Source organism: Mus pahari, chromosome 1, assembly GCF_900095145.1.
Source record: "Mus pahari chromosome 1, PAHARI_EIJ_v1.1, whole genome shotgun sequence".
In the NCBI taxonomy this organism is placed as follows: Eukaryota; Metazoa; Chordata; class Mammalia; order Rodentia; family Muridae; genus Mus; species Mus pahari.
The window spans coordinates 1,303,336-1,328,791 of NC_034590.1; the positions used below are offsets into that span (position 1 = coordinate 1,303,336).

Below are 25,456 nucleotides of genomic sequence, written 5' to 3' on the forward strand. Positions count from 1 at the left end.
TGATGACAGGCCTGGATGACGAAGGCCAGCCCTAATCATCTTTCTCCTGTCCTCAACACACTCTGAAGAGCCCTTTGGAGTTCCAGAAGCATTATTTTTCTCAATGGGGAAATTTACTTAAAATCTGGTTATTTCCCCCAACTTAATATCTATACTTAAGACTAAGAAAACTCTTCATACACACACTTTTCAAACAGCTTCTCTTTATTGAAAGACCTGAACACAAAGGCAAGCTGTGACTGCAGGAAGAAGGCAGGAGCCTTCCTCAGGCTATGCTCTGACTCCTAGGGTACCAGGGAAGGAGGAAAAGGAAACAGTGATTGCCCTGGCTTGCTCAGACTCGGGGCTCCACGCTAGGCCAAATAAGGCCAGAGGGGCTGCTCGCTCCATGTCTGCACTGCACACTTGGGCTTCAGGCCTCCAGGAGCTTCCCTAGGAAGCGGAGGTTTAGGATCTTGATCTGCTGGTCCTCCAGGTCCATTCGGATGATGCCATCCTCACCATCAATACTCAGTAGGACCCCGGTAGCCTCTCGGTCCTCACCCAGAATCACCTTCACCTGGAGGCAACAGCCAGTGTCAGGTCCAGCAGCGGCCCTGCCATTCCCCCTGTATCTTCCCAAGGCACCATCCCTACCTTGTTGTTCTTGGTGGGCGTGACGGGTTCCAGATGTTCACTGGAGATGCTGACCACCTTCTCACTGTCTTTCAGGTACACGGAGCACATGCCTCCCTGCAGAAGGACGAACAGACAACCTGCTCAGCCTGCTCTTAATGCAACTTAGAGCCTACCCTCCAGATGCCTCAGGCTGAGCAGTTAAGGTGACTAAGTACATCATGTCAAAGAGAGCAAGGCACTGTGTACACACAGCGACCGACCGGGCACAGGCAAGAGGATCCTGTGGATTCCAGGTCAGTCTGCTTGATCTATAGATTTTTATTTTTATTTTTTTTTTGTTTTTGAGACAGGGTTTCTCTGTGTAGCTAGGCAGGCCTTGAACTCATCCCCTGCCTCTTCCTCACACGTGCTGGGAATAAGGGTGTGCATCACCACGCCTGGCTGGTCTACATATCCAATTAATTAAGGCTACATGGTTGGTGAGACTTTGTCTCACAAAAAAAAAAAAAAAAAACTAAAAAACAAAAACAAAAACAAAAACAAAAAAACTCACCACAGTAACAAAGTTGGATCAGGAGAGAAAATCCCAAACTAACCTCATCTCTCTACCTGCTGATCCTCTGGAGCCCTTCCCTTGTCTCACCTCAGCCCTGACCTCACCTCAACCAAGCTCACCTGATCAGTCACCACCATCTTGCCGTGAACCCCGTCACAGTCACCTGCCCCTCCTCCCTTCCCCACTGCCCTGCTACAGAGCACCCTGACTTCCCCTGACACCAGTGTCACTATTTACCCATGCGACATGGAAAAGCAGGTCCACATCGCCGATCTGGTCTCGGCATGGCTCTCAGTACCCTCTGACAGTCACATCGCCCAGTGCAGCCTGTGATCTAGCCCAGCCTCACTGCTCTCCTTTCCTCACCCTGGCAACTTTTCCCCCTGAGACAGGGTTTCTCTGTGTAGCCCTGGCTGTCCTGGAACTCACTCTGTGGACCAGGCTGGCCTCTAACTCAGGAGCTCCGCCTGCCTCTGCCTCCCGAGTGCTGGGATTAAAGGTGCCCAGCATTATCCTCCAGCTCAGGACTTCCTCAGGTCTCCGCGTCAGCGTCTCCGCGTCAGCGTCTCCTCTAGAGTCCCTCTCTAAAAACCCAAAGCTGGGTATGGTACCCACTCAGTTCACCCTACTCCCCAAGCCTTCTGGGCTTCTCATCCCAGGCCTGCCCTCGCATAATGCAAGGTGAGGTCTGGAAGGGCGGGCCTAGAGCCGCACTCATCCCCGGTGTTTGATCAGTTCAATCAGAACATCTACACACAGAGAGTTAGCAAGGTTCAAAGTCTTCATATAAAAGTTGGGCACATAAGGAAAAAACACAGGTGCTTTCCCCGCCAAAGTTAAATGCCCTGAGACTTTGTTACCCAAGCTAGGATTGACACTCAGCTCTTAGGCAGCAGGCTGGAACAGCTCAGACCCCTAAGACACAAATTGAGACAACAGCTTCCTGAAGGCTGAAACAAGATTGGGGTAGCATGTGCAAAGGCTGGGAACTCAAGTGAGCCCATGGGCCTCATCCCAAACTATGACACAAAGTCATCACACTCACAAGCCTGAGCTGTGAGCACATAGGGCTCAACTCTCCATCTCCTGGATTCAGACACCCCAGCCTTCCACATCTGTCTGTCCATCACAGCTTACCATGCATTATAGTTGTAAAGTTAAATCTAAAACTATAAACAGTAAGTTGGGGATGTAGCTCAGTGGTAGGCACTAGCTTAGCCATGTGTGAGGCCTAGGGTTCCATCCACAGCAACAGAGATAAAAATAACTGCAAAGGCTGGGGAGAGGGGGGAGAGTTGGGGAGTTTGCACATGTCTACCTCCTAGGGCCACACTTACCGTGACACTGCGGATAACGCCTGTCTGCCCCACTATTTGTGTGTCCAGATAGGTGTCTCGAACCTTCACCTGGATATCAGTGGTCACCCAGTCGCTAGAGTTCTGCTCAATGCCTGAGCCTGGTGTGTGGGGATTGTAACCTCCAGGAGAAGGCGCTCCAGGGGTCATTGGACTGTAGCCAACAGGGCTGGGGCTGGGACTAGCCTGAAGGAAAACAGGAATGAGTGTCTGGGATAGTCAGTGGGCTCTGCCAACTCCAGCAGGGTCCTTCTGTGACATGGCATACCTGATAGGCCATAGGTGAAGGTGTCGGGTGGTAGCTGGCTGGGGAATGGGTGTTTTGGTAGCCTGCTGGACTTGGTGCCACTTGGTGGTAGCTCTGGGGGCTGGGGCTGGGCTGGTAAGACCCCTGTGGAGAGGGGGCAGCGTAGGGGGAGAACTGGTCTGTGTTGTACCTGTAGACAGAAGAAAAGGGTGTTATTCTTGGCAGAAAGGGTCAGGAGATGGGGCGATGGCTAGCTGCGTGCAGGGCTTTTCGGGCTCAGCCCTGATGGACTCACATGGCTGGCGTCCCTGGTGTCTGCGGGTTGTACTGTGGATTGACCTGGGGGGATGATGGGTCTGGGTAGCCGGGTGTTTGGGGATTCGGGGTTCCCCCATATGCTTGTGGGGATGGGGTGGGTTCGTCGTCAAAGGCATATTCGTATTCCTCCTCAGCCCTGGTGGGGACAGAAGTCTTTGAGAATGATGGGTGGTAACAAGTCTGACGAAGCTTGTACAACAGCCACAAACTGGACCCTCAACTGAAGCAACTTCACTCTGGCTGAAGAAATCCCAGCAAAGGCTTTCCTGACACTAAAGCCATTCCGCAGTTGAGTTGACGGTGCAAAGCCAAGATCACCCCAGCAATGTCTCCAAGCACAGAGTAGCAGTATGCTGAGGCCGGAGATTCGGACAGGACTGCATTTCCAGCTATGCCCATAGCAGGGCATGGAGCACAATTCTCTAACGTAACCACTCATCATGCCCTTGCCAACACAGCCCATCCTAGAAATGGCTCTCACCTGGAAGGCGTGTTTGGGTTGTTGGGGTCCCAGGCCCCACTCTGAGCAGGAGTGCGGCTACCATCATGCAGGGGTGTCTGTGAGCCATAATGTGGAGTGCGGCTGCCTGAAGAAAGGAAAGAAAAACGACCTTCATTCTATCCTATCTGCTGAGCCCTCTGCCACCCCACTGCTCCATCCCTAGTATTCTGGACATACTTACCATCCTGCAAAGGTGTCTGTGAGCCATACATAGGTGTTCGGGAGCCAGAGCCATACATGGGTGTCTGAGAGCCATACATGGGAGTCCGTCCGTAGGTGGAGGTCATGCCACCTGGACGCTGGGAGTCACTGTGACACAGAACAGGAGAGGTGGGTGAGACGCCTAGCACCCTCATGCTGCTCCTCTCTAGGCCCACCCATCAACCCCACACTGGTTTTCTCTAAGCCTAGACTTACACCGTGGTGAGCCGCTGGCGGTCCACAGAGATGGTCTGGCAGGTAGAATGCAGTTCTACTCTGGCCGTGGACTCTGTGGCATCCTTCACCACACCAATGTAGCCTATAAGGAATGGCAGTCAGAAGTATGGGGCTTCCTCCACCACAGCCCCTGCTTCTGCACATGCCATGGCTCACCTTTGTAGGGTCCCTGGGAGATACGCACAGTCTGGCCTATGAGTTCATTGTCTCTTCTCCCTCGACCCCTGCTCATGCCACCTGGGCTTCCAAAGCCACCATGCTGACCTGTAAGGTGGGAGGATGTTGTGGGAGCCCAGGAATTATGTTTGTCCCTCTTATGTTGTGCCCACAGCCAGGACATCTTCAAATCGCTATCAGCTTGAGAGCCCAAGTTGGATTGGGAGCCTCCCCCACCCACTCCCTAAACCCCAGGCCTTTCCTGACTCCACCCTGGCCACAAAGTGAACAGTTAAGGCTCCCCCAACACGAATCTCTGAACTCTGACCCCATCTCACCTTCAGCACTGGGGTGCATGGGGCTGCTGATCCGGGGGCTCATAGGAGTGAAGCCACCAACGGTTAAATTGGTCACATCCCGGGGCTGAGAGAGGGGTAAGGAGTAAATAGCCAGGCAGGATGCCCGCTCCCCACAATGACAGAATGGCAGGGCTAGGCTCTGTCTGCAGCTGCCCAGCAATCATTTCTCCTCCTAGGGATAAAGCCTCCATCTCCTAGGGGAGGAAGTGCTGCCTCTCTGCCTTTGTATACCTGTCCATCAAAGGCCTGGGTTTCCCCACACCAAGATATGCATCTTAACCACGAGTTAGAAATGTAAGTCCCCAAGTCAACAGGACCAGCCATCTTATCTGAGGTGCATTGGGTTCCCCTACTGGTTCTGACTTCCTCACTTTTTATTAAGTTTTATTTCTGAGACAAGGCCTTGCATAGCTCAGGTTGGCCTTGCACTTCCTATGTAGTCAAGGACGGATGACCTTACACTGAGCAGCCTGCTATCTCACTGCCCAAGTGCTTCCTGCAGGCATGTGCCATCACATCTTGCTTCAGATTGCCTTTCAATACCAGCTCTACACAACTTCCCAGCCAGTCCTGTCTCAGGGCCCGGGCAATGGCAATTCCTCAGTTACACAGTGGCTCTGTATTCCTTCATTCTGACCTCTGCTGTAACACACATGCCCATCCCCCTCTCAACCATGGATACCCCTGTCACCATCTATGCATTATACCCTCACTTCTGGGAAGAGGGACACTCAGGAACAGAAGTTCTGAGGAGAAAGCCTGCTGCCACCTCAGGCTTTCTCTTGTACCCCTGTCTCAGCTCCAGGAGGGTGGAGACTTTCATCTCCTTTGAAGGTACCCCAGGGTGTCTAGTACCTATCATGTACCTTGCAAAAAATGAGTGACAAATGACAGGAGCGTAGCTCAAAGTCCCAAAGAAACCTTTCGCCTTCCCTAAGAACTCAGCAGAAATAACCAGTCCTAAAGCACCCACCAAGCAGGTCTTGCCCCTGTGGAGCCCTGACATTCTCACCTTTGAGCCCCCAGCCAACACCAGGTGCCGTGCCTTACAGACAAACATGCCGCCATTCTCCACCAGCTTCTTACAGTGCAGGAAGGCAAAGCTTCGGTACAGATGGCGGATCTCACCCTCTCGGCCCTGGGCAGGAGAGCAGAGTCACACGCTGGGCAGGGCAGACCACACGTCAACCCCTTTAGACTCAGCATGAGAGCAGCAGCTGACACTTACTGAGTGAGGGCCATCGATGACCTTGACAATGTCCTTCACGTGGATGTTATTCTGATCCGAGTCCAGAGCCACAGCAAAGCGGTTGTCCTTCTTCTGCGTCACAGCCTGGTGCCTGACGGTCACCACCTTGCCGTGCATGTTGAGAACCTTTGGAGGGGGAGGGATGCGAAGTGAGGATGAGAGGTGGGTGATGTGAAGTGAGCCAGTCCTTCCTTGTGGGAGACAAACCTAAGATCCTGAGCCCTGCACAAACTCGTAAGGCAAAGTCATAACACCACTCACCAGGCACGAGGTCAGCCACAGACATTCTAGATCATTCCAAAAGACTCTATGGGTGGTTGGGACATTGGCTCAGTTCATAGAATGCTGCCTTAGCGTGGATGAAGCTGTGTTGATTGCCAGCACCATATAAGCTGGTATATGCCCATCACCTAAGGAACTCAGGTGGAAGCAGGTAACGCAGAGTTCCAGGTCCTCAGCCACACGGGGGACGGGGTACACTTTAGGAGGGGACTCTACTTTCCCAACTGAGCATCAGGGGCATGAGAGGAGGAGCCCACTGATTACCCACCCCTCCTAAACATTTCACACACTTCCCTCTGAGAAGAATACAACCACAATATCTACCTTACAGTGACCCTGAGAGGACAAGTCATGAGGTCAGGGTCACACAATACAGAAACAGCAGGGCTGACAGAATCGGGGTCATAGGTACTATGCTAGTGCCCCCGGGGAAGGGCAGAGCTGTGGCAACTGTAGCACTCGGTCTTTGCAAAAGCACCAAGTACTGGGGCAGACATTCAACTCACAGGCAAAGCACACATCTTTACCTAGCTAGGTGTAAAAATTGAGGCAGACAGGAAAAAGGACAGGCCACTTGCCGACATTACAGACAGGCTTCAGGGAGCCTTCCCAGGCCTGCACTCCTCACAACCTGTGGGCTTGGTCACTGTGCTGCTATGCACCTCCTGGGGCGCGGGGCTCTTGGGATAGGAGCGTAACGTAAGACACACCTGGAAGGTTTCTCGCTCTAGCCGCACGATGACACCCACGGTGCGGGGATCCAGCTGCACCAGCTCACCCCACTCATGCTGACCCCCAACATCCACGCCTGAGGCTGTCTCTGAGCAGAGCTGCAGGTCTCGGGGAAGCACTTTCAACTGTGGAGAGACAGTGGAAGGAAGGGGTGAGACAGGCCCCAGTGAAAGACCTACTCGGATCCCTGCTTGGAACCCAATGCCTCTTCCATACTCTTCCAGGCACTTACCTCATGCATGGTGAGGTCCGAGAAGAGAATAACAAAGTTCTCTTCCACCCGCACAATGAGACCTGTGTCACCCTCAAATCGGCCAGCAATCACTTTTACATGGTCCCCCATCTTGAAGTACTTCCGAAGTTCCTGAGCGGGGAACTCAAGCATGTCCTGGGAGATTTGAGCATAACAACAGTAAGGACTCAAGAAAAGCCAAGTTACCTGGCCCACTCTGCATCACCTCAATCTCAGAAGAGACTCTGGCAGAGCAACTGCAGCCCTCCTACCACCCACCACCCACCTGAGGCCACCTGAGACACTCCTCAGGCAGCTGCCCAGGCAGGGAGGGCCTTTTCCCCAAAGATGGCCAACCCATGAACCATATGCACATGCCTGAACCCATAGACAGCTTGTCCTCAAATACATGGACCTCTCTTGGAACAGTCTTTTGATGCCATTCCCTAACCCAAGACACTGACTACTGGCACCAATAACTCACCATACATACATACATACATATATATATAATACACACACACACACACACACAGCTCTGTGACTGAAGGCAGGCTTTGACCTCAGGTTACTCCAGTCAACCCCTCAACCCAATGAGACCCAGACATGCTACTCCTCAGAAACAACAGAAGACAAACCATGTAATTATCTCATGACAGACTCTAAGACAGCTGCTCAACAACGTATCAGGTGTGATGGTGTGTATGCTTGGCCCAGTGCATAGCACCGTTAGGAGGTGTGGCCTTGTTGGAGTAGGTGTGGCATTGTTGAAGTATGTGTGTCATTGTGGGGGTGGGCTTTAAGACCTTTGTCTTAGCTGCCTGGAAGCCAGCCTTCTCCTAGCAGCCTTCAGATGAAGATGGGCAAATCTCAGCTCCTCCTGCACCATGCCTGCCTGGACGATGCCAGGTCCTACCTTGATGACAATGAGCTGAACCTCTGAACCTATAAGCCAGCCCCATTTAAATGTTGTCCTCATAAGAAATGCCTTGGTCGGACTGGAGAGATGGCTCAGCGGTTAAGAGACAGACTTCTCTTTCAGAAGTCCTGAGTTCAATTCCCAGCAACCACATGGTGGCTCACAACCACCTGTAATGGAATCCGATTGCCTCTTCTGGTATGACTGAAAACAGCTACAGTGTACTCATATACATAAATAAATCTTAAAAAAAAAAAAAAAGAATTGCCTTGGTCATGGTGTCTGTTTGTAGCAATAAACCCCTAAGACATCAGGAAGCATTCTATACCAGGGATCTATTGGTCACAAGCCGATCGTTCCAGCTAACAGAGAGGATAGGCAGAAGGACCACAAGTTCAAGAATGGCCTGAATAATTCAGCAAGTTCCTGACTCGAAAGAACCAGGGAGATGGCTCAGCTTTCCAGTGAGAAAGCGGACAGCCTGAGCTCTAACCCCACCCTTCTTCCTCATATACATATAAAAGAATTTTTTAAAAAAGTTTTTGGTAAGTAAAAGGAGGCTGGGCACAGTGCCTACTGCCTTTAATCATAGCGCTTGGGAGGCAGAAGCAGGTGGATCTCTATGGATTTAAGGCCAGCCTGGTCTACAGAGTGGGCTCCTGTTTAGACAGTGCTACACAGGGAGACCCTGCTTCAAAACAGAAAAAAGAGAGAGCAAAGGAGCCCAGCAAAATGGCTCGGTGATAAGAGAACTTAGGCCACAGCTGTTAGCATGAGTTCAATCCTGAGTAAGACTGGTGAAGGAGGGAACAGACGCTGACCTCCATGTGTGTGATGTGGTATGTGTACATGCATGTGTGTGCTCTGTTATGTGTACATGCAAAATAAGTCAATGTGGGGTTAAAAAAAAAGGTGACAAAGAATATGACTCAGTGGAAGAAGCCACCAGTGAGGGACTGGGGCCTGGCTCAGTAGTGGAGCACCTGCCTGGATTATACTAGTGAGGGGTTGGTAGTGTGGCTCAGTGGTGTAACACATGCCTAGATGTCACCAATAAGGGGTTGGACTGAAGCTAAGGGGTAGGGCACTTATCTAGCATGCACAAAGCCCTGGGTTCCATTCTGAGTAGCACACATGCACCAAGGAGGAGGGGTAAAGGAGGTGCCCCTTGGGTGCATTCTTCCTCCCCTTAAACACCCACACATAGGTGTCTCACTGTCACACTGCCTTTATACATAGGACAGAGCCAGGCCACAGCATGGACCCACAAAGTCCCCTACAGACAGGCAGAATCAGACCTGAGACACCTTCAACCAGACACCTGCTTCTCTAATTACAGAAAGTAGGCCTAAACACTCAACAGACCCATTAGCACAAGGAGTCAAAAGATCCAAACACGTCCTCATTAAGGACAGAACACACTGCCCCAAACATCTCTGAACACCTTACACACAACCTGCCATGAGCAAACACGGCCAGGCCTGTGGCAGCATCACCTTGAGGTCCTCGTGCTTGGGCATGATGGTGATCTTATTGCCATCCACGCTGAGGACCTTGCCTTGGAGGTTGATGAGCTCACCCTCGCACACCTCCACATTGTCCCCAGGCTGGAAATTGTGCTCCCGCTCCTTCCCTGAGGGGACAGTGCAGGGTTGGCTGGGCATCCGCCTCCAGGGCCACGTTCCTCCTCAGCCAGGCGAGGCCAGGACTAGATACCTGTGCTTTCAGTCACAACCTCCAGGTCGAGGCCCTCAGGCTGATCTTCAAACTTTTCCAGCTCTGACAGGGTGGGCTTCACACCGTCTGTAATCTGAGACCCAGGGGAGGGGGGGGTGGGCAGAGGTCAGCGTCACTATGCAGTGGCCAGAACCACTGCCCAGGACAAGCCACTGGAGACCAGCGCGCCGGGAGGAACAAAAGCTTCACCACTCCATGAGCACTGCCCACCAAGCCTTACCACAGCAGACATGGCAAAGCTCTTGAACAGGAAGCCCTTTCGGCTGTAGCGGTTCCCCTCAAAGATGAGGAAGTCACCATCAGAGGCAACATCGCCCCCCAAGGACCTGATTCGGGAAGGGAACAGAAGATGGTAAGGAAAAGGGCTCAGGACCCTCCAGCATACAACCTTGGTGGCTCAAGTGACTTCTCACACCCCAAAGGCAAGCTAAATGAAGGGGTCACTGGAACTAGCATGTCAGCTCCATTAAAGCAGGCACAGATACACAAACATTGTTACTGGAGGGCAGGGGAAAGACTCCCTGCACGTTCAGTTGTCCAGATGCCCCAGCCCTATGACAGCAGAAGCAGGACATCATTACCTAGGGAAGGTGATCTCAAGATGGCTCAGAGCAACGCTGATGGTTATAGGCAGGTAGGAGTCAATCCTGTGTCTTAGTGCAGCTCCAACCTGTCAGGGCCCCTCACCCTGAGTGTAGGTTACAGGCACTTAGCGTAAGGAAATATTCGATGGCTGTTCCCTCAGCCATCTTGGTCATACGGTGAGTCTGGGCAGATGAGCTCCACTGGGCACACTGAGTGGTACAACATGTGGACAATGTGCCCAATGCCCTAAGCTCCATCCTAGCACCAAACCAAAAGCTTGCCTGCCTACCTCACACACTGCAGGCTCCAGAACATGACTAGAGAACCCATGTCCCTCTCTCTTCTGCCTGTCAGCAGTGACCTCAGCCAGGCCTAGACGCTCTCGGCAGAGGTTTTCTAAGTCATCAACCACGGAGCTACCCAGACTCACGAGGCCAAGAACTGTGAAGCTGGGGCTTGTGCTCTACCAGACAGACAGACAGACAGACAGACAGACGGGGGCAGCTCAACACTAACAGCAACATGCAACAGGCTGGGATGTGGCTCAATGGTAGTACGCTTGCTTAGTTAGCATGAACAAGACCTTGCATTCAATTAATACTAAAAAAAAGAAAAGGAGAACAATCTTCATCAGAGGAAACTGAGGTCCCCAGAGAGACGCGCTTGCCTGAGGCTAGGCTGCCCAGCTAAGCATTCACACAATGCACCTAAGGGGGCGTGCCTGGAGAGACCACCAAAGTACACTGTACCATCAACCGAGTGCCAGCCTGTCTCCAGGTGCGCTCACCTGATCTTCTCCGCATCAAAGAGCCTCTGTGGAGGCCGCTTGAACTTCTTCCTTTTGGCAAACCAGTCTTTCTGTGGGACACAAGGGACACATATGGGAGAGGTGAGGGAGGAGGGAGGGCCACCAGCAAGGACATAGTGTTCCCCCAGCGGACACCACAGCTCACGTACCAGGCTCATGCGGGCTTTGATGCGGTCGTAGTCAATGCGCGGGATCATCTTCAGGGAAATGGTGTTCTGGCTGGGCTCCACATAGTCCACCTGGAGGGAAACAGGAGGTCAGCAGGGCACAGGCGACCTGCAGGAGGTACTAGATGGCTCAGAAAAGAGCAAAGAAGAAGCAGGCTTGCTTACAACTCCCAGAAGCCTCTCTGCCCTACCGTTCTCTGCACTAGAAATGAACACATACGGCCCCCACTTGGATATGTGAAAGTCCCACAAATACCGGACTACAGCTTAATGACTGCTCTCTCCAAACTGCTCCCATTCCCATCCACGCCCACCTACTCCCCCTTTTCCATAATTCTGCACTCTTCTGTTCAGGCCATAGCCTTGAGTAATTTTCTTTCTTCTTCCTTTTTTTTTTTTTTTTTTTTTGGTGTGTGTGTATGTGTTTCTTTGGTTGGTTGGTTTTGAGGCAGGTTTTTCTGTGTAGCCCTGACTATCCTGGAACTCTCTTTGTAGACCAGGTAGAGAGAATTTCAAACTCAAGAGATGCACATGCCTCTGCATCTTATGCTGGGATTAAAAGTGTACACCACCAAGGCCTGGAAATTTTCTTATCTTTTAAAGGCAGGATCTCACACAACCCAGGCTGGCTTTAAACTCACTGAAAAGCTGAAGATGATGCTGGACTCGACTCCACCTCCTGAATCCTGGGATTATAGGCATGGACCACCTTGCCTGCCTTTATGCAGGGCTGAAGACTTAAGCCAGAGCACCCTCCATGCCAGGCAAGCGCTCTACTGACTGAGCTTCTCCCCTATCTTCCCTAGTGAAGGGATTCATGGATAGTCTCATGTTTCATGTCAGGCAGCTAATACCAGTTAAAGGCCCTGGCAGTCATTCTCAACCCCTTCATTTTCACATACCCATAAATCCTTGTCAAGTGTAAATGTTAAGATTCCAACCCTCTCTGCTGGGGGTGAGGGGGTTCCACAGTTCAGCATTTGCCTAGAATCTACCGATGTTTAAGGTTCTGGGTTCACTAGCCATTGCATAAGAAAATTTAAAAATGGGATTGCATTCCATAGAACCTTCACCATTTCTGTCCACTGAAGCCAAAGGTTTACAAGCCTTTAACCCCAGCACTCCAGAGGCAGAGGCAGAGGCAGAAACAGTGAATCTCTATGAATGTAGGGCCAGCATATTCTACATAGTAAGTTCCAGTCCAGCTGGGGCTGCAAAGACCCTGTCTCAACAAAGCAAACAAACAAAAGGGCCTACAGTGAACCATGGGGCCTATCATCTCAACACTAAGTTCTACTTCCCTCACTTCCTGCGTCAGCCATTTACGAATGGGTTTGTGGGGGTGGTCTGTGTGTCTGTCAGCATCATGTTGTACCTGGTTCCCTCAGAGGAACAGAGAAAGCATTAGATCCCCAGGAACTAGAGTTTCAGGAGGCTGCGAGCCACCCTGTGATTGTGGGACTCAAACCCAGACCCTCTAAAAGTATAACCAATGCTCTTATATATTACGCCATCTCTACATCCTTGCTTTAGGGATCTTACCTCCCATACACTCCATGTGGCTCATCATCAGTCCCTTCCTCGGCCTTTACTCAACTTGCCTTTCAATGTCCTAGGAACAACCACCCACCTCCTGTGTGCTCAGAGTGACACCCTCACCTACGCCCCTGCCCTGAGGGAGGGAGGCTCTGTTCTTGGTTCTCAGAAAGGGAGTGGAAAGGAAGAAGTGCAGAAGTGCAGTGTATATGAACACCGCCCATTCGGCTGCTCCATTGCCTCCCACCTGAGCGATGTCATCTTTGTAGATGCCTCTCTTGAGGCGGACCCAGGACTTCGGTTTCAGGTTGGCCACCTCCTTCACCACCTTGAGTACATCGGTCATCTCCTTAATAGGCACCATCTGCTGGTTCCAGTAGCCAAGCCGCAGGTTGCCCACACCCTCAATGGCCTGCTTCACATGGGTCTGCTTGTAGGCCTCCACATAGATGTAGCCCTTCACGTGCTCTGGGGCAACCACTGACTTAATCTGCAGAGGCTGGAGACAAAGGCGGGAGAGGGACAATGAGGAAAGTCTGTAAAGTCAGGATCCTACTCTTGGCTCTCCCTAGGTGGTGAGTTCACAGAAGTATACTGCCAAAGTGGCACACACACTGGGGTGGTCATATAATGGAAGCTTCCAAATGACTCAAGTTTTGTTCTAAACTGGCCTTGAATTCTTGTTCCTCCTGTCTCCACCTCCTTAATGCTTAGATTACATGAACACATTAGCATGCCCGGCAAGGGACTGGTTCAGTTACAGCTTAACTACACTGCAAAGATCAGTGTAACCATGAAAAGAAATGAGGGACTAAAAGTGTACCTTAGTCACAGAGTGGGAACAGAGAGTGACTGCTAAGTGGTGAACTCAGCCTCTAACCCAGGTTCGCCTGCCTGACCCCCAGGTGCTGAGGCTAAAGGTGAGCGCCGCTGTGACCGCTTAGTGATTGTTAGTTTTCACAATGTGTTCTAAAATTGCAGCACACATAAACTTGAATGCTAAAACATGCTGGGCTTTACATTACAAGGGAGAATTCACACACTTATAACCCTAGCAAACGGAGGCGAGAGGGTTACCATGAATTCATAGTCAGCCTGAACTAAAGAGGGGGTCCTTGTCTTTAAAACGTTCTAACTTGGCACTTACTTCTGTTAGCCTATGTCTATGTATGTTCATATACATATGTGTAACGACTTGAATCAGAAGTCATCCTCATGTGTGCAGCCCACCTTAGACTTGGCTAAACTGGTCAGAGCCCCAGGGATCGGCTAGCACTGAAGTTACAAGCACGCACTACCATCCCCAGTATCCTTTGTACATGACACTAAAGACTGAACTCAGGTCTTAATTCTTTCACAGCAAGCATTTTTATCAACTGAGTTATCTCCCTAAACCCTGACTGTTTTAAAATAGGGTTTCACAGCCCATGCCGGCCTAGGAAGTGGTATGTAGCCAAGGATGATCTCAAATCCCTGTTTCTCCTGCCTCCACCTCCCAAGTGCTGAGATTACAGATCCCTATCTAGCATCATAACTATGTCTGATCTTACGCAGTGCTGAAGACCAAGCCTGGGACCTCGTGTTCCACAAGGACATTACTACTCCAATCCTTTTGTTTTCTGAGATAGTTTCTTGTGTAGCCCAAGTTGGCCTTGAACTCTTGATCCTCCTGCTGTACTCTGCCAAGGGATAATGTCAGGTACGGGCTACCATATCTGGCTAAAAGACTTTTTTGTGTGTTTTTAAAAATATTTTTATGATTAATTATGTGTACATATATATCTGTGTATGTGCCTGAGACCAGAGAGATCAGATCTCACGGAGGTGTCATTACAGGTAGTTGTGTAACTGTGAGTTGCCTGATGTGGGGGCTGGGAATCAACTCCAGTCCTCTGAAAGAACAACATGCATCCCTAACAACTGAGCCATCTCTCTACCCCACTTTTTAAATTTATTTACACCCCCCACACATACCCACACAACCATAGAGACATGGTCAGTAAAAACATTTGCTTAGCAAACTGAGGACCTGTATTTGAATCCTTAGCATGCATGCAAAAAGCCAGCAGGTACGAAGATATGGAAGATCTCTGGGGTTTGCCAGCCAGCCTAGCCAAAAAAAAATAGGAAAAAAGGAAAAAAAGGAACTCCAGGTTCAGTGAGACCCACCTCAGGAGAGTAAGGCAATGCCAACAGGAAGACACATGATATTCTAGCTTCTTCATGAATGCACAGATGTGTGCACCCATACAACATGTGCACACATCGCACAACACTATTTTCTGCATATGTACATACATATACTCCAAATCAAGGACTGGAGAGATGGCTCAACCAAAAGGGCAAGGGTTCAGTCAGCTGTTTCTCCAGCTAAAACCAAACACCAACAACAAAAACCAAGTCCCAGGGAGGCAGAGCACCTGAGTCAGGCAGCGGTCTTTCCTTGTTCAAGTTCATCTGTTCACTGCGCAGGTCTGCTTGCCCAAGGACGCCCAGTGCCTGCAACATCCTCCATCCATCCTCCCTCACCCACAACCAGTCCACTCCTTAACTTACTGTGTCTGTGAACTGGTAAGCGATGAATTTCCGCATCAAGGAAATTGCTGTGGCCCGTTCCTCCCCAATCTGGAAAAAGAGATGGGTTTTAGGCTGACAAGGAGAGGGCAGGAAACAGGAGAAGCAAGGGAAGGCGAATGGAGGAAGGTGAAATAGGAGAGAGATGGATTCCAAGAAAAAGGCACTAAAAGACATGAGAAAAGGGGATAAAGGGGCAAAATCCAGGTATGAGAGAGAGAGAGAGAGAGAGAGAGAGAGAGAGAGAGAGAGAGAGAGAGAGAGAGAGAGAGAGAGAGAGCGCGCTACAGAAAGACCAAGAGACTAGCTGTCCAAGAAAACCCAGAGAGACATATGGTCCCTCCCCACATGTAGCCCAAGATCAGAGCACATACCTTACACTTGACAGTCCACAGGTTGGGGTCCCTACGTAGCACAGGATAAGAAAGACAGGGAAGCTTATTACCAGACTGTCTCCTCTGTAAGTCATTATCGATACCACCACCTATCTTCCCCTCTGGCCCGGAACCACATCTCATGATCGCACACAGAGTCTTACTTCCTCTACTTCTACGTGTCTTGACCCAGTTTGGGATTCCCACCCTGATTTCCATTCTCCTACTCTCTTACTTGACTCCTGGGAGCAGCTGCTGCTGAGTGATGTCATCTGAGAGCTCGTCAGACCCTCCATACACCCTAGAGAAAGAAGAGCGTTGAGAAGGAGGGACGTCCCAGCTGCCCTACCCGCCCCCGCCAGGCACTCACGTCTCTCCCACAGATGACTTGGCGTATTTCTTCATGTAATACTCGCCCAGTTCTTCCTCTCTCTGGTCCCTGGGATACAAGGGGAAAAGCAGACATGAAGTCAGCCTGCCCCACAACTGTCCAAGGAAGTCAGGTCCCACCCAGGTCGCCTCGGTTACTCACCTCCAGAGATTCTGCAGACGACGAGCCCCAGAGCGGTCTTCATCCAGCACAACGTTATCAATATTGGAGGCTGGAAACAGAGCCGAAAGGGGAGTAAGCCTGGGAATGGGCTTGGGGAGTGGAGGGGCCATGCCTGGCCCTGGGGGTTGGCTAAGGATCCCCCATCCTTCCCCATCCTCCATCCTCCTCAGCCTCTTGCTTCTTTCTCATCACACTCAGGGACAGGCCGGCTACTGGGAGCACCCAGCAGTCCTCCATTTCACAGCCGCCAACTGAGCATGCCCTGAGCACCCCACCCACTCCTATATGCACTATATTTACACCTGTGGACACGGAAATGTGCACCTTTCCCAGGTCAGCAACCCCAAACTGCCTAACCCTGCACCCCATGTGAATCAAAGCCCCAGGGCCACACAGGATATGGGAGGAGAGCCACAGACCACACTTCCCCAGTTCTTACCTTCAATCTCTTCTACTCGGAGGAAGAGGAGAAGGTGGTGGTGGTAGTGGTGGTGGTGGTGGTGGTGGTGGTGGTGGTGGTGGTGGTGTGCAGGGTAGACAAAGTATGAGCCAAATTATAGCAGCGAAATCAACCAATGGGGTGGGGCAGAGGGAGGGACACAGAAAGGTCAAAACCAAAAGTAAAGGCCAGGCACCAGGTGGGTGGGAGAAGCCGAAATGTATGAGGCGCACAGAACGGAAAGTAACAGGGGAGGGGGCACTGGCCCAGCAAGTGGGGGGATCGGGGGTCAGAGCCTGCCCACCCTACACCCCACAAAAGGGATACCCCAAATCCTTTTCCTACAATACCACCCACCCGACAGTCCCCGCCCCCCACTCATGGGCCTAAAAGGAAAAGGGTTGGGGGAAGCTGTCTCTCTGGCAAGGACAGAAAGAAGCACGGTGAAAAGAGCGAGGGTTGGGGTGGTTACAGGGCATGGGGTAGGGAGAAGGGCTTAAAGAAAAGACACCCTCCCAGGCATGATTCACCCGAGAGTTGTCTTGCAGGCAGGCCCCCACACACCTTTCTCCAGGATATCTTCAGCTCCATCTTCCCACTGGTCTTCATCTTCATATTCATCATCTACATCTGAATGGGAAAGCCGAGGGGTCAACAGAGGAAAGGGGACCCCGAGCAACAGCTCCAAGAGAATGCAACACCTCTAGGAGACAAAACCCAGAAACCCATAGACCTGGACCCAGACTCAGAGAGGTACGATGCTCTTTCCCCAAGGAACAGCACACACTGGAGTAGTGGGGCAGGGCTACGTGTAATGTGGGTCTACCAACCTCTGAAGGCCATCTGCCAAAACACCACACAGATCCCTTCTAAAAAATTAAGACCAGAGCTGACATGGAGGCAAACACCTGTATCCCCAACATTCTTTCTCCCCCCCCCCCCCCGAGACAGGGTTTCTCTGTATAGCCCTGGCTGTCCTGGAACTCACTCTGTAGACTAGGCTGGCCTCGAACTCAGAATCCCCAACTACTTGAGAGGCTAGCAAGAAAACTGCAAGTTCAAGGCCAGCCTAAGCAACTTAGCCAGACCTTGTCTCAGAATAAAAAGTAAGAAAGAAGGCTGGGGAGGGCTCAGTGCCACAGCATCTGTCTAGAATCCACCAGTTAGGTGTCGGCGATGTGGCTCCACAAGAGGGATTATTTGGCACAGTCAATCCCCACACTTCCTTTCTTTTTTGTCAAAGTGCATCCAACTTCTAAGTGTGGGGATTAAAGTGTGTGCCACCACTGCCAGGTCAATACACACACACACACACACACACACACACACACACACAGAGAGAGAGAGAGAGAGAGAGAGAGAGAGATTGAACCACAGACTGTCTCATGCAATACTTCCTGGCCTTGTGACATACCAGCCTCATCTAAAATGAAGCCCCCATGGCGTGGTTTCTTGGGGGGCCGATCATCATCTTCCTCCTCTTCCTCCTCATCGTATTCTTCCTCTTCCTCCTCCTCCTCTTCCTCAGGCTCCTCCTCTTTTTCACTGCCTGCGGCACTTCGCCGGTCTCCCTCCACCTAGAGGGATCAGATGGGGCGAGGCACCAGGGTTTTATTATCCCAGTCCAGGAAAGCTGATTACCTCTTCCCCCTGACTCACAGGCACAGCCACAATGCACTCAAAGTCTCAATCTGACCATGCCTCTCATTGCTGTCCTACCTCAAGTGACAGTATAGCCAAGACCCTGGCACCCAACCAACCCTCAGGAGCCAATCAATCCTTACACTGGACCCCTTGCTCTGAGAGCCATTACATACCAGGTTTGTGGCTTGTTCCTCATCTCTGTGCTTCCTTTCAGTCCAGCTCCTAACTCCAAGATGTTTCAGGTGCCTGACACTCTCCAATGGATGTCCCTAGTGCAACCTTTGCACTTCCTAACACTAAGGGTCAACATAGCTGGTACTCACCCTGAGCCCCAATTATTCCGTGTGTGTGTGTGTGTGTGTGTGTATAAGAGAGAGACAGGGTCGTGTGTGTGTGTGTGTGTGTGTGTGTGTGTAAGAGAGAGACAGGGTCATTCAGTAATGCAGACTCCCTTGGAACTCACTGTGTGGCAGTCCTCCTGTCTGTTTTCCAAGTACTGGAGTACAGGTATAAACCACCATTCACAGCTTCCACTCATCCCTTAAAGCAGCTTTGGAGGGACCTTCCATGGACCCAGGCTCCGTCCAGGGCAGTATTTACCCTTTCTCCCACACCTCTCTCACCGGGCCATTCACCGTCCAAGACCTCGGCTCCTGCCGCCCCTGCTGACACTTCTCTTCTCCACTCTTTTCCAGAAACAGAGCCTCCGACATGCAGCCGCCGCCCCTGGCTGCCTCTCTCTAGCCTGTGGGTCCGTCAGGCCATAATCATCTGGAGTCTAATCCTGTGCCTTACCAGTCAAGACAGAGCCACGAGTTCTGCTGCCCACCACCTCAGGGCTCCCCCATCTCCACATTGCTATAACCTATTTATGCAATATTTCTGTATGCGGTTTTTATTTTATTTTTGCTTATAATATTTATTTGTACACGTGCCTGCAGCCAGCCTGAGTAAATGGCAGGTATGTACAGATATGTGCCCTCAGAAGGTGTAAGGTCCACTGGAGCCAGAGTTACAGACAGCTGTAAGCCACATGACCTGGACATTGAGTACCAAACCCAGGTCCTCTGGATGAGCAGTGCTATGAACTGTAATTAACATTTTAAAACCCAGTTATAGGGCTGGAGAGATGGGTCAGCGGTCACGAGCAGTGACTGTGCTTCCAGATGTCCTGAGTTCAATTCCCACAACCTCACAACCATCTGTACTCTGATCTGACGCCCTCTTCTGGTGTGTCTGAAGACAGCAACAGTGTACTCACATACAACAAATAATAAATAAATCTTTAGAAAAAAGGGCGGGGGTTAAAAAGACATAATATAGCTGGGTAGTGGTGGCACACATCTTTAATCCCAGCATTTGGGAGGCAGAGGCAGGCGGATTTCTGAGTTTGAGGCCAGCCTGGTCTACAGAGTAAGTTCTAGGACAGCTAGGGCTGTACAGAAAAACCCTGTCTCAAAAAAAAAAAAAAAAAAAAAAGTGTGAAACTGTCAAAGAATAAAGAAATATTTTTTTAAAAAAGTAATGAAGACATACCACGTTTGTATCATTTGAATCATTTTTTTAAAAAGATTTTGTTTTCGGGATAGCATCTGAAATGTAAATAAAGAAAATATCTAATAAAAAAAGAAAAAAAGAAAAAGTTATTCTAAAAAAAAAAAAAAAAAAAGATTTTATTAATTTATTTAATACATGAGTGTTCTATTGCATACAGGCCTGCTTGCCAGAAGAGAGCATCAGATCCCATTCTAGATGGCTGTGAGCCACCATATGCAGACAGTCCCTGCTCCATCTCTCCAGCCCCTCAATGTGTACATCTAACATTGCGCTGGGCTAAAGCCATGGCTCAGAAGTTAAGGGCATATGCTGCTCTTCTGGGTTCCAGGGCTCAATTCCCAGAACTCACATTGAGTGGTTCACAACTGCCTATAATGCTAATGCTGGGGGTGGGGGGTCAAGGCCCTATCTTGTTCTTGAGGGCATCCCTCAACAACACACTGCAGTCACAGCACCATGCAATCACACAGACATCCAGACATACACACACACACACACACACACACACACACAACCTTTAAGCTGGGTGTGCTGGTGCATACTCCACCCCCCTTCCTTTTTTTGAGACAGGGGGTCTCCAGCATTGCCCAACCCAGAGTAGGCCTATGGTGACTGACACTATGGAGTGGAAGCAGAAGGATCAGGAGATGAAGGGTTCTCTCCTGGCTGAATAGCAAATTCAAGTCAGCCTGGACTACATGAGACCCTGCTTCAAAAACAGAGAAAGCAGCTGATGGCTCTGAGACATAGAGGATTTGCTCTTCCAGGGGACCTGGGTGGGCTCAGTTCCCAGCACCACCCACAGTGGCTTATAGCTATCCCTAGCCCCAGTTGTGGGAGACCTAATGACTTCTGACCTCTGCAGGCACAGATGTGGTACATATCCATACAGGCAAGCAACACACTCATACACATAAAATAAAGATAAATCTAAAAAACAAAACCAAAGCCAACCACTGACCTAGTTTGTTGAGGTGCTCACTCACCTTTATTCCCAGCATGCAGGAAGCAGACTTACCTCTGTGAAATTCAGAACACCCTGCCTATATAACCAGTTCTAGGCCTGCCAGGGACAGTCTCAAAAATAAAACACTGAGAAGAAAAAAATGAGTTCCCTTAATATTAATACTGACTAGGCCACTGTATCCCTCATTGCAATTTTTTTTACACATACATTTTACATGTGGACTCATATGAGGGACAAGCTTCAGGAGTCGGTTCTGTTTCCCTACACAGATCTTAACTTAAACACAAGCCCTTGGACTGGATGAGTTATCACACCCGTCCAATGCAATGCCTCACGGTTTAAAAAGCCAAACTTTACAGGCCCATTTCAAGCAAATTTGCCACTATGTCCCTGGCTGCCCAAAGAAGCCTTCTTTCCTCTTCTGGAGCCTTCTCTGAAGTAAGGGCTTCTGTACACTTTTGTGTTCCCTGGAGTCTAGACTACACTCTTTGGTTTGTGTTGTATTTTGGTTTTGGAAGCAATCTGGAATTGTAAGCATAAACTGGAATGGCCAGTTCTTAGTAGGTGTTACAATGAGGACCATAGTGAAAGTCTGGAAGAGACAACCTAAGAACTGAGGAGCACTGCACTGTCACAGGTCTCATCCCACCACACTAGACACTGTCCTCAACACAACAGCCCTGCAATCTCTGCCTGAGGACTTAGCTCCAGAAGGGAGGCAGTAAGCCGCCATGCCAAACCAGAATGAAGTGCCCTTGCTGAATGAAGGGGATAAGAATGGGAAATGAGGGCTGGAGAGATGGGCAAGTAAGAGCACTGACTGCTCTTCCAGAGGTCCTGAGTTCAATTCCCAACAACCACATGGTGACTCACAACCATCTGTAATGAGATCTGATGCCCTGTTCTGGTGTGTCTGAAGACAGTGACAGTGCACTCACATACATAAAATAAATTTTAAAGACTGGGAAATGAGCTGATTCCTTCAACAGCAAGCATGCTGTTTGCCTGACAGCCAACCTAACTACAGAACCCAGGACACGAGGCCCAGTCTCCAGAAGCTGGGGCAGGGCTCACACTGCCTTCTGCTTGGCGTCAACAGCCAGCCAGCAGGTGATTCATGCGACTGATGAAGTGCCCAGTGGGAAACCTCTGCAAGGAAGGAATCAGGGACCCTGGTTCATTACCACCAAACTGCAAGTACCAGCAGTGACCTGAAGCCATGAGTCACTATCAAGGGCCCAGTGCTACAGCTTGGAGCAAAGGCTGGTCCTGTCACCTTTCTGTCTGCCCTAGACCACCACGGTACCATGATACCTGCCTGGGAGCATAGGACCACCCCCTAAGCCACATAGACTGGCAACTAAATGCCTACAATAGAAAAGCAGACCATGTAAGAGGGTATCAATGGAAACTCATAGCCCGAATACCGATACCCTCCAGGTCACAGGTCCAAGACAACTTCCCTTTTCTAAACTCTGCCAGAGGTGAGCATGATGCTAACTAGCCACTGGTATACGTCAGTGCTGGAGCAAGTGGGATGAGCACACTACTTAGTAGCAGCATGCTTGCCTAGCCTGAGGCCAGGGTCAACCCCCAACCCTGTAACGAGGAGGAGAGTGCCACTTCTGAGCAGAGAGACTGTTGCTTCCTTCTGTTTCCCACTAAAGAAAGGGACAGCAGCTTGGAGCTTCAGGTTACTGTCTGGGGGCAGAAGCCTGAAGTCAATGGTAATGATGCCAAGGTCCCCAGTTTCTTCCTCAGGTTTTATACTGTTTGCAGTGAAATCTTGGAAAGCACTGACTTTAGTTATCTAATTCAGGGAGTTGTAGAGATAGCACACTCATGCAGAAGACCGAGGTTCGAGTCCCAGCATCCATATGGTAGCTTACAAACATCCGTAACTCCAGTTCTAAGGGATCCAACATCTTCTGACCTCCAGCATACTGAATGCATGTGCTTCACAGCCATACACACACACAACACCCACACACAAAATAATAAAATTAAATTTAAAAATAGCAATAAAGTTAAAGTTAATTTAGGGCTTCGTAACACATCTCGGTGACAGAGTACCTGCCCAGCATTTGTGAGGCTCTAGCCCAAGAACTACAGCTACACACACACACACACACACACACACACACACACACACAGAGTCTAGTCTGTCTCTCTCAATGCTAAATTAAACAAAGCATAGCTCAGTGGCAGAGCTCATACTTAATGTGTACATCATACTCAATGTGTACAAAGCCCTGAGTTCTATCCCCATAATTAAAATAAGGGGAGGGGGTTCAGGCATGGTGGGGCACATCTTTAGTCCCAGCATTCAGCAGGCAAAGGCAGGTACACCTTTATGTATCTGCCAGCCTGGTCTACATAGCTAGTTTTAGGCCAACTAAGGTTACACATAGTGAGATCCTATCTCGAAAAGAGAGAGAGAGAGAGAGAGAGAGAGAGAGAGAGAGAGAGAGAGAGAGAGANNNAGAGANNAGAAGAGAAGAGAAGAGAAGAGAAGAGAAGAGAAGAGAAGAGAAGAGAAGAGAAGAGAAGAAAAGAAAAGAAAAGAAAAGAAAAACAGATAGCCACATGACTTACCCCCTCACTTCTGGTAAGTCCCTATTCAAATGTCACTCTGACTTATTTGGACCAACTGCCTCAAACCGCAGCTAGGGACCCTCTACCCCCTTCTGGTGCTTGAATTTTTCACCGGAGTACTTGAGTTATCTCAGGCCACGTATCCTTAATTCATAGCTTGAGACAAGATGTGATTAGATTTCCTATTTTAGGCTGTCCATGCTGGCACAAAATCTGTCTTCTCAGGAATGTCATCACTTGGGAGGTAAAGGAAAAACAAAGGCAGCACTCAGGAGGCAGAGGCAGGCGGATTTCTGAGTTCGAGGCCAGCCTGGTCTACAGAGTGAGTTCCAGGACAGCCAGAGCTAGAAACTGTCTCAAAAAAAGAAAACAAATAAAATCCAAAATATACGTATTTCAGACCTTGAAGGATTTTTGGATTATTTGCACATACACAATAAGGTACCTTGGATCGGGACAATACATGAAGTTCATATATATCTTTCACATATACTGTGCACAGTAATTTAACACAGTATTTTTACTGCACTAGTGTCGACTTTGACCTGTCATATGTGAAATTTTCCATTCGTGGCATCGACAGAAGACTCGAAAAGTTACAAAGTAATCTGGATTTTCACACTAGGATGCTGAGCCTGGTAGTCTTATATTTATTGGCTATATTCATTCACAGTAGCAAATTCCCGTTCACCTATCGGTTGTCGATTTACATTTTAAAATCTGTTGGCAGGAGCCCAAGGACAAAGAATTGTGGCTGGCACACAGTAGGCAATACATACACACTGGGTATACCTAAAAACACAAACACGAAAGACTCCTAAGGGCGGGGGCTGTCCACCTAGCATGGCCCTGAACTCAATCCTAACATCGCAAGGGATAAAAGTAAACGAAAAGAAACAAATCGGATCCATGACCAGAAAGCCCACGACGTGTGACCGCATCCCCCCCAACCGTGAAGCCTGCCCCCGCGCTCCACGCTGGCTTGCACACTCGTCCGTCCACCTCTCCCGACGATCTGGAACCCCCCACCCCCAGCCGTTCCGAGTCCCCGGCTCCCCAGGGCCCTCTCCGCCCTGCCCCTGCCCCTGTCCCTGTCCCCAAGCGCAACATCTCCCCTAAGAATCCCAGGCACCGACCTCGGCCTCCTCCGCCTCGCTGCTGCGCTCGCTGTCCTCCTCCTCCGAGAAGTTGCTGTCTTCGCTGTCCGACATCTTCCGCAGCTGCGGAGGGAGACCGCGGCCTCAGGGCGCCGCAGGACCCGGAGCGCCACCCCCAAGCCTCAGTTTCCCCGCAAGGTCCGCCGGGGAGGAAAATCCCCCGGCGCACTTCCGGCAGCCAGGTTCAGGCGGTGGCGAGCCCGCGTTCTTCGGGCCGTGGCAGCTAGCACACCCGGCTCTGGCTGCGGCCGGGACACGTCCCGGGCCTCCGCCAGCCCCGACCCCCGGCCCGGCCCCGGCCCCGGCCCGCCGCCCCACGCCCGCTCACCGACCGCTTCCCACCTGCAGCTTCCGCGCCAGCGGCTGATCACGCAACGCCTAGCTGGCCTGAGCGCTCTCTCGCGAGAACTGGCGCGTCAGCCTGCCCTAACGCGGGACTTCCGGGGCCCCCCGAGGGCGGCCTCTTGGAGCCCCCATCTCGGGAGTGGCTGGAGCGGCTTACGCGGACTGTAGGGCCGCCATCCTGAGAAGGTCGACACATAAGCGGTTTCTCTCCTCCTGACCCAGACCTGAAGGGATGAACTGTTGGCTCGTCCGTCCTCTGAGCGTCCCTCGGAGGTGTCAGAGGCGACGGGACAGGGAGCCCGCCTCACCGCCACCCTCGGCATTCTGAGGAGTTCCCCTAGATTATAAGGACCTAGGCTGAGGTTAAAGCCGAATTCCTGGCGATGCTCAAAACAATCTCAAAACTATACTGCTAAACACAGTATTAACGATCTGGTGTGTGTGTGTGTGTGTGT

At 50.6% G+C, this 25,456-nt stretch overlaps 1 protein-coding gene across 2 annotated transcripts; it reads right to left on the reverse strand.

The window, feature by feature from the left end:
• Positions 1-186: 186 nt before the first annotated feature.
• Positions 187-25,033, reverse strand: Supt5h (SPT5 homolog, DSIF elongation factor subunit). Of its 2 annotated transcripts, XM_021215905.2 has the most exons (30): positions 24,999-25,033; positions 24,636-24,719; positions 18,151-18,313; positions 17,301-17,366; positions 16,737-16,748; positions 16,277-16,346; positions 16,115-16,183; positions 15,980-16,045; positions 15,745-15,775; positions 15,353-15,421; positions 13,044-13,295; positions 11,243-11,332; positions 11,073-11,143; positions 9,921-10,026; positions 9,680-9,773; positions 9,460-9,596; positions 7,045-7,200; positions 6,791-6,937; positions 5,778-5,924; positions 5,562-5,687; positions 4,529-4,613; positions 4,191-4,298; positions 4,014-4,116; positions 3,778-3,905; positions 3,576-3,681; positions 3,072-3,230; positions 2,798-2,966; positions 2,512-2,715; positions 637-732; positions 187-559 (listed from the first exon to the last, which is right to left on the reverse strand). In XM_021215905.2, exons 2-30 carry the CDS (start codon positions 24,708-24,710, stop codon positions 413-415), a joined length of 3,252 nt encoding a protein of 1,083 aa, XP_021071564.1. In that variant the 5' UTR covers positions 24,711-24,719; positions 24,999-25,033; the 3' UTR covers positions 187-412. The 2 variants fall into 2 exon arrangements, with proteins under 2 accessions (XP_021071564.1, XP_021071579.1); XM_021215920.2 differs by lacking the exons at positions 16,737-16,748; positions 24,999-25,033 and having other exon boundaries at positions 24,636-24,912.
• Between the last annotated feature and the right edge of the window lie 423 nt (positions 25,034-25,456).

Coding starts and splice junctions, on each gene's coding strand:
- Supt5h (XM_021215905.2), bottom strand. CDS start 24,710: ATGTCGGACAGCGAAGACAGCAACTTCTCGGAGGAGGAGGACAGCGAG. Junction 17,367..18,150: donor CTTCATTTTAGATGAGGCTG/GTATGTCACAAG, acceptor TTTCCCATTCAG/ATGTAGATGATGAATATGAA. Junction 4,117..4,190: donor CTCCCAGGGACCCTACAAAG/GTGAGCCATGGC, acceptor CATTCCTTATAG/GCTACATTGGTGTGGTGAAG.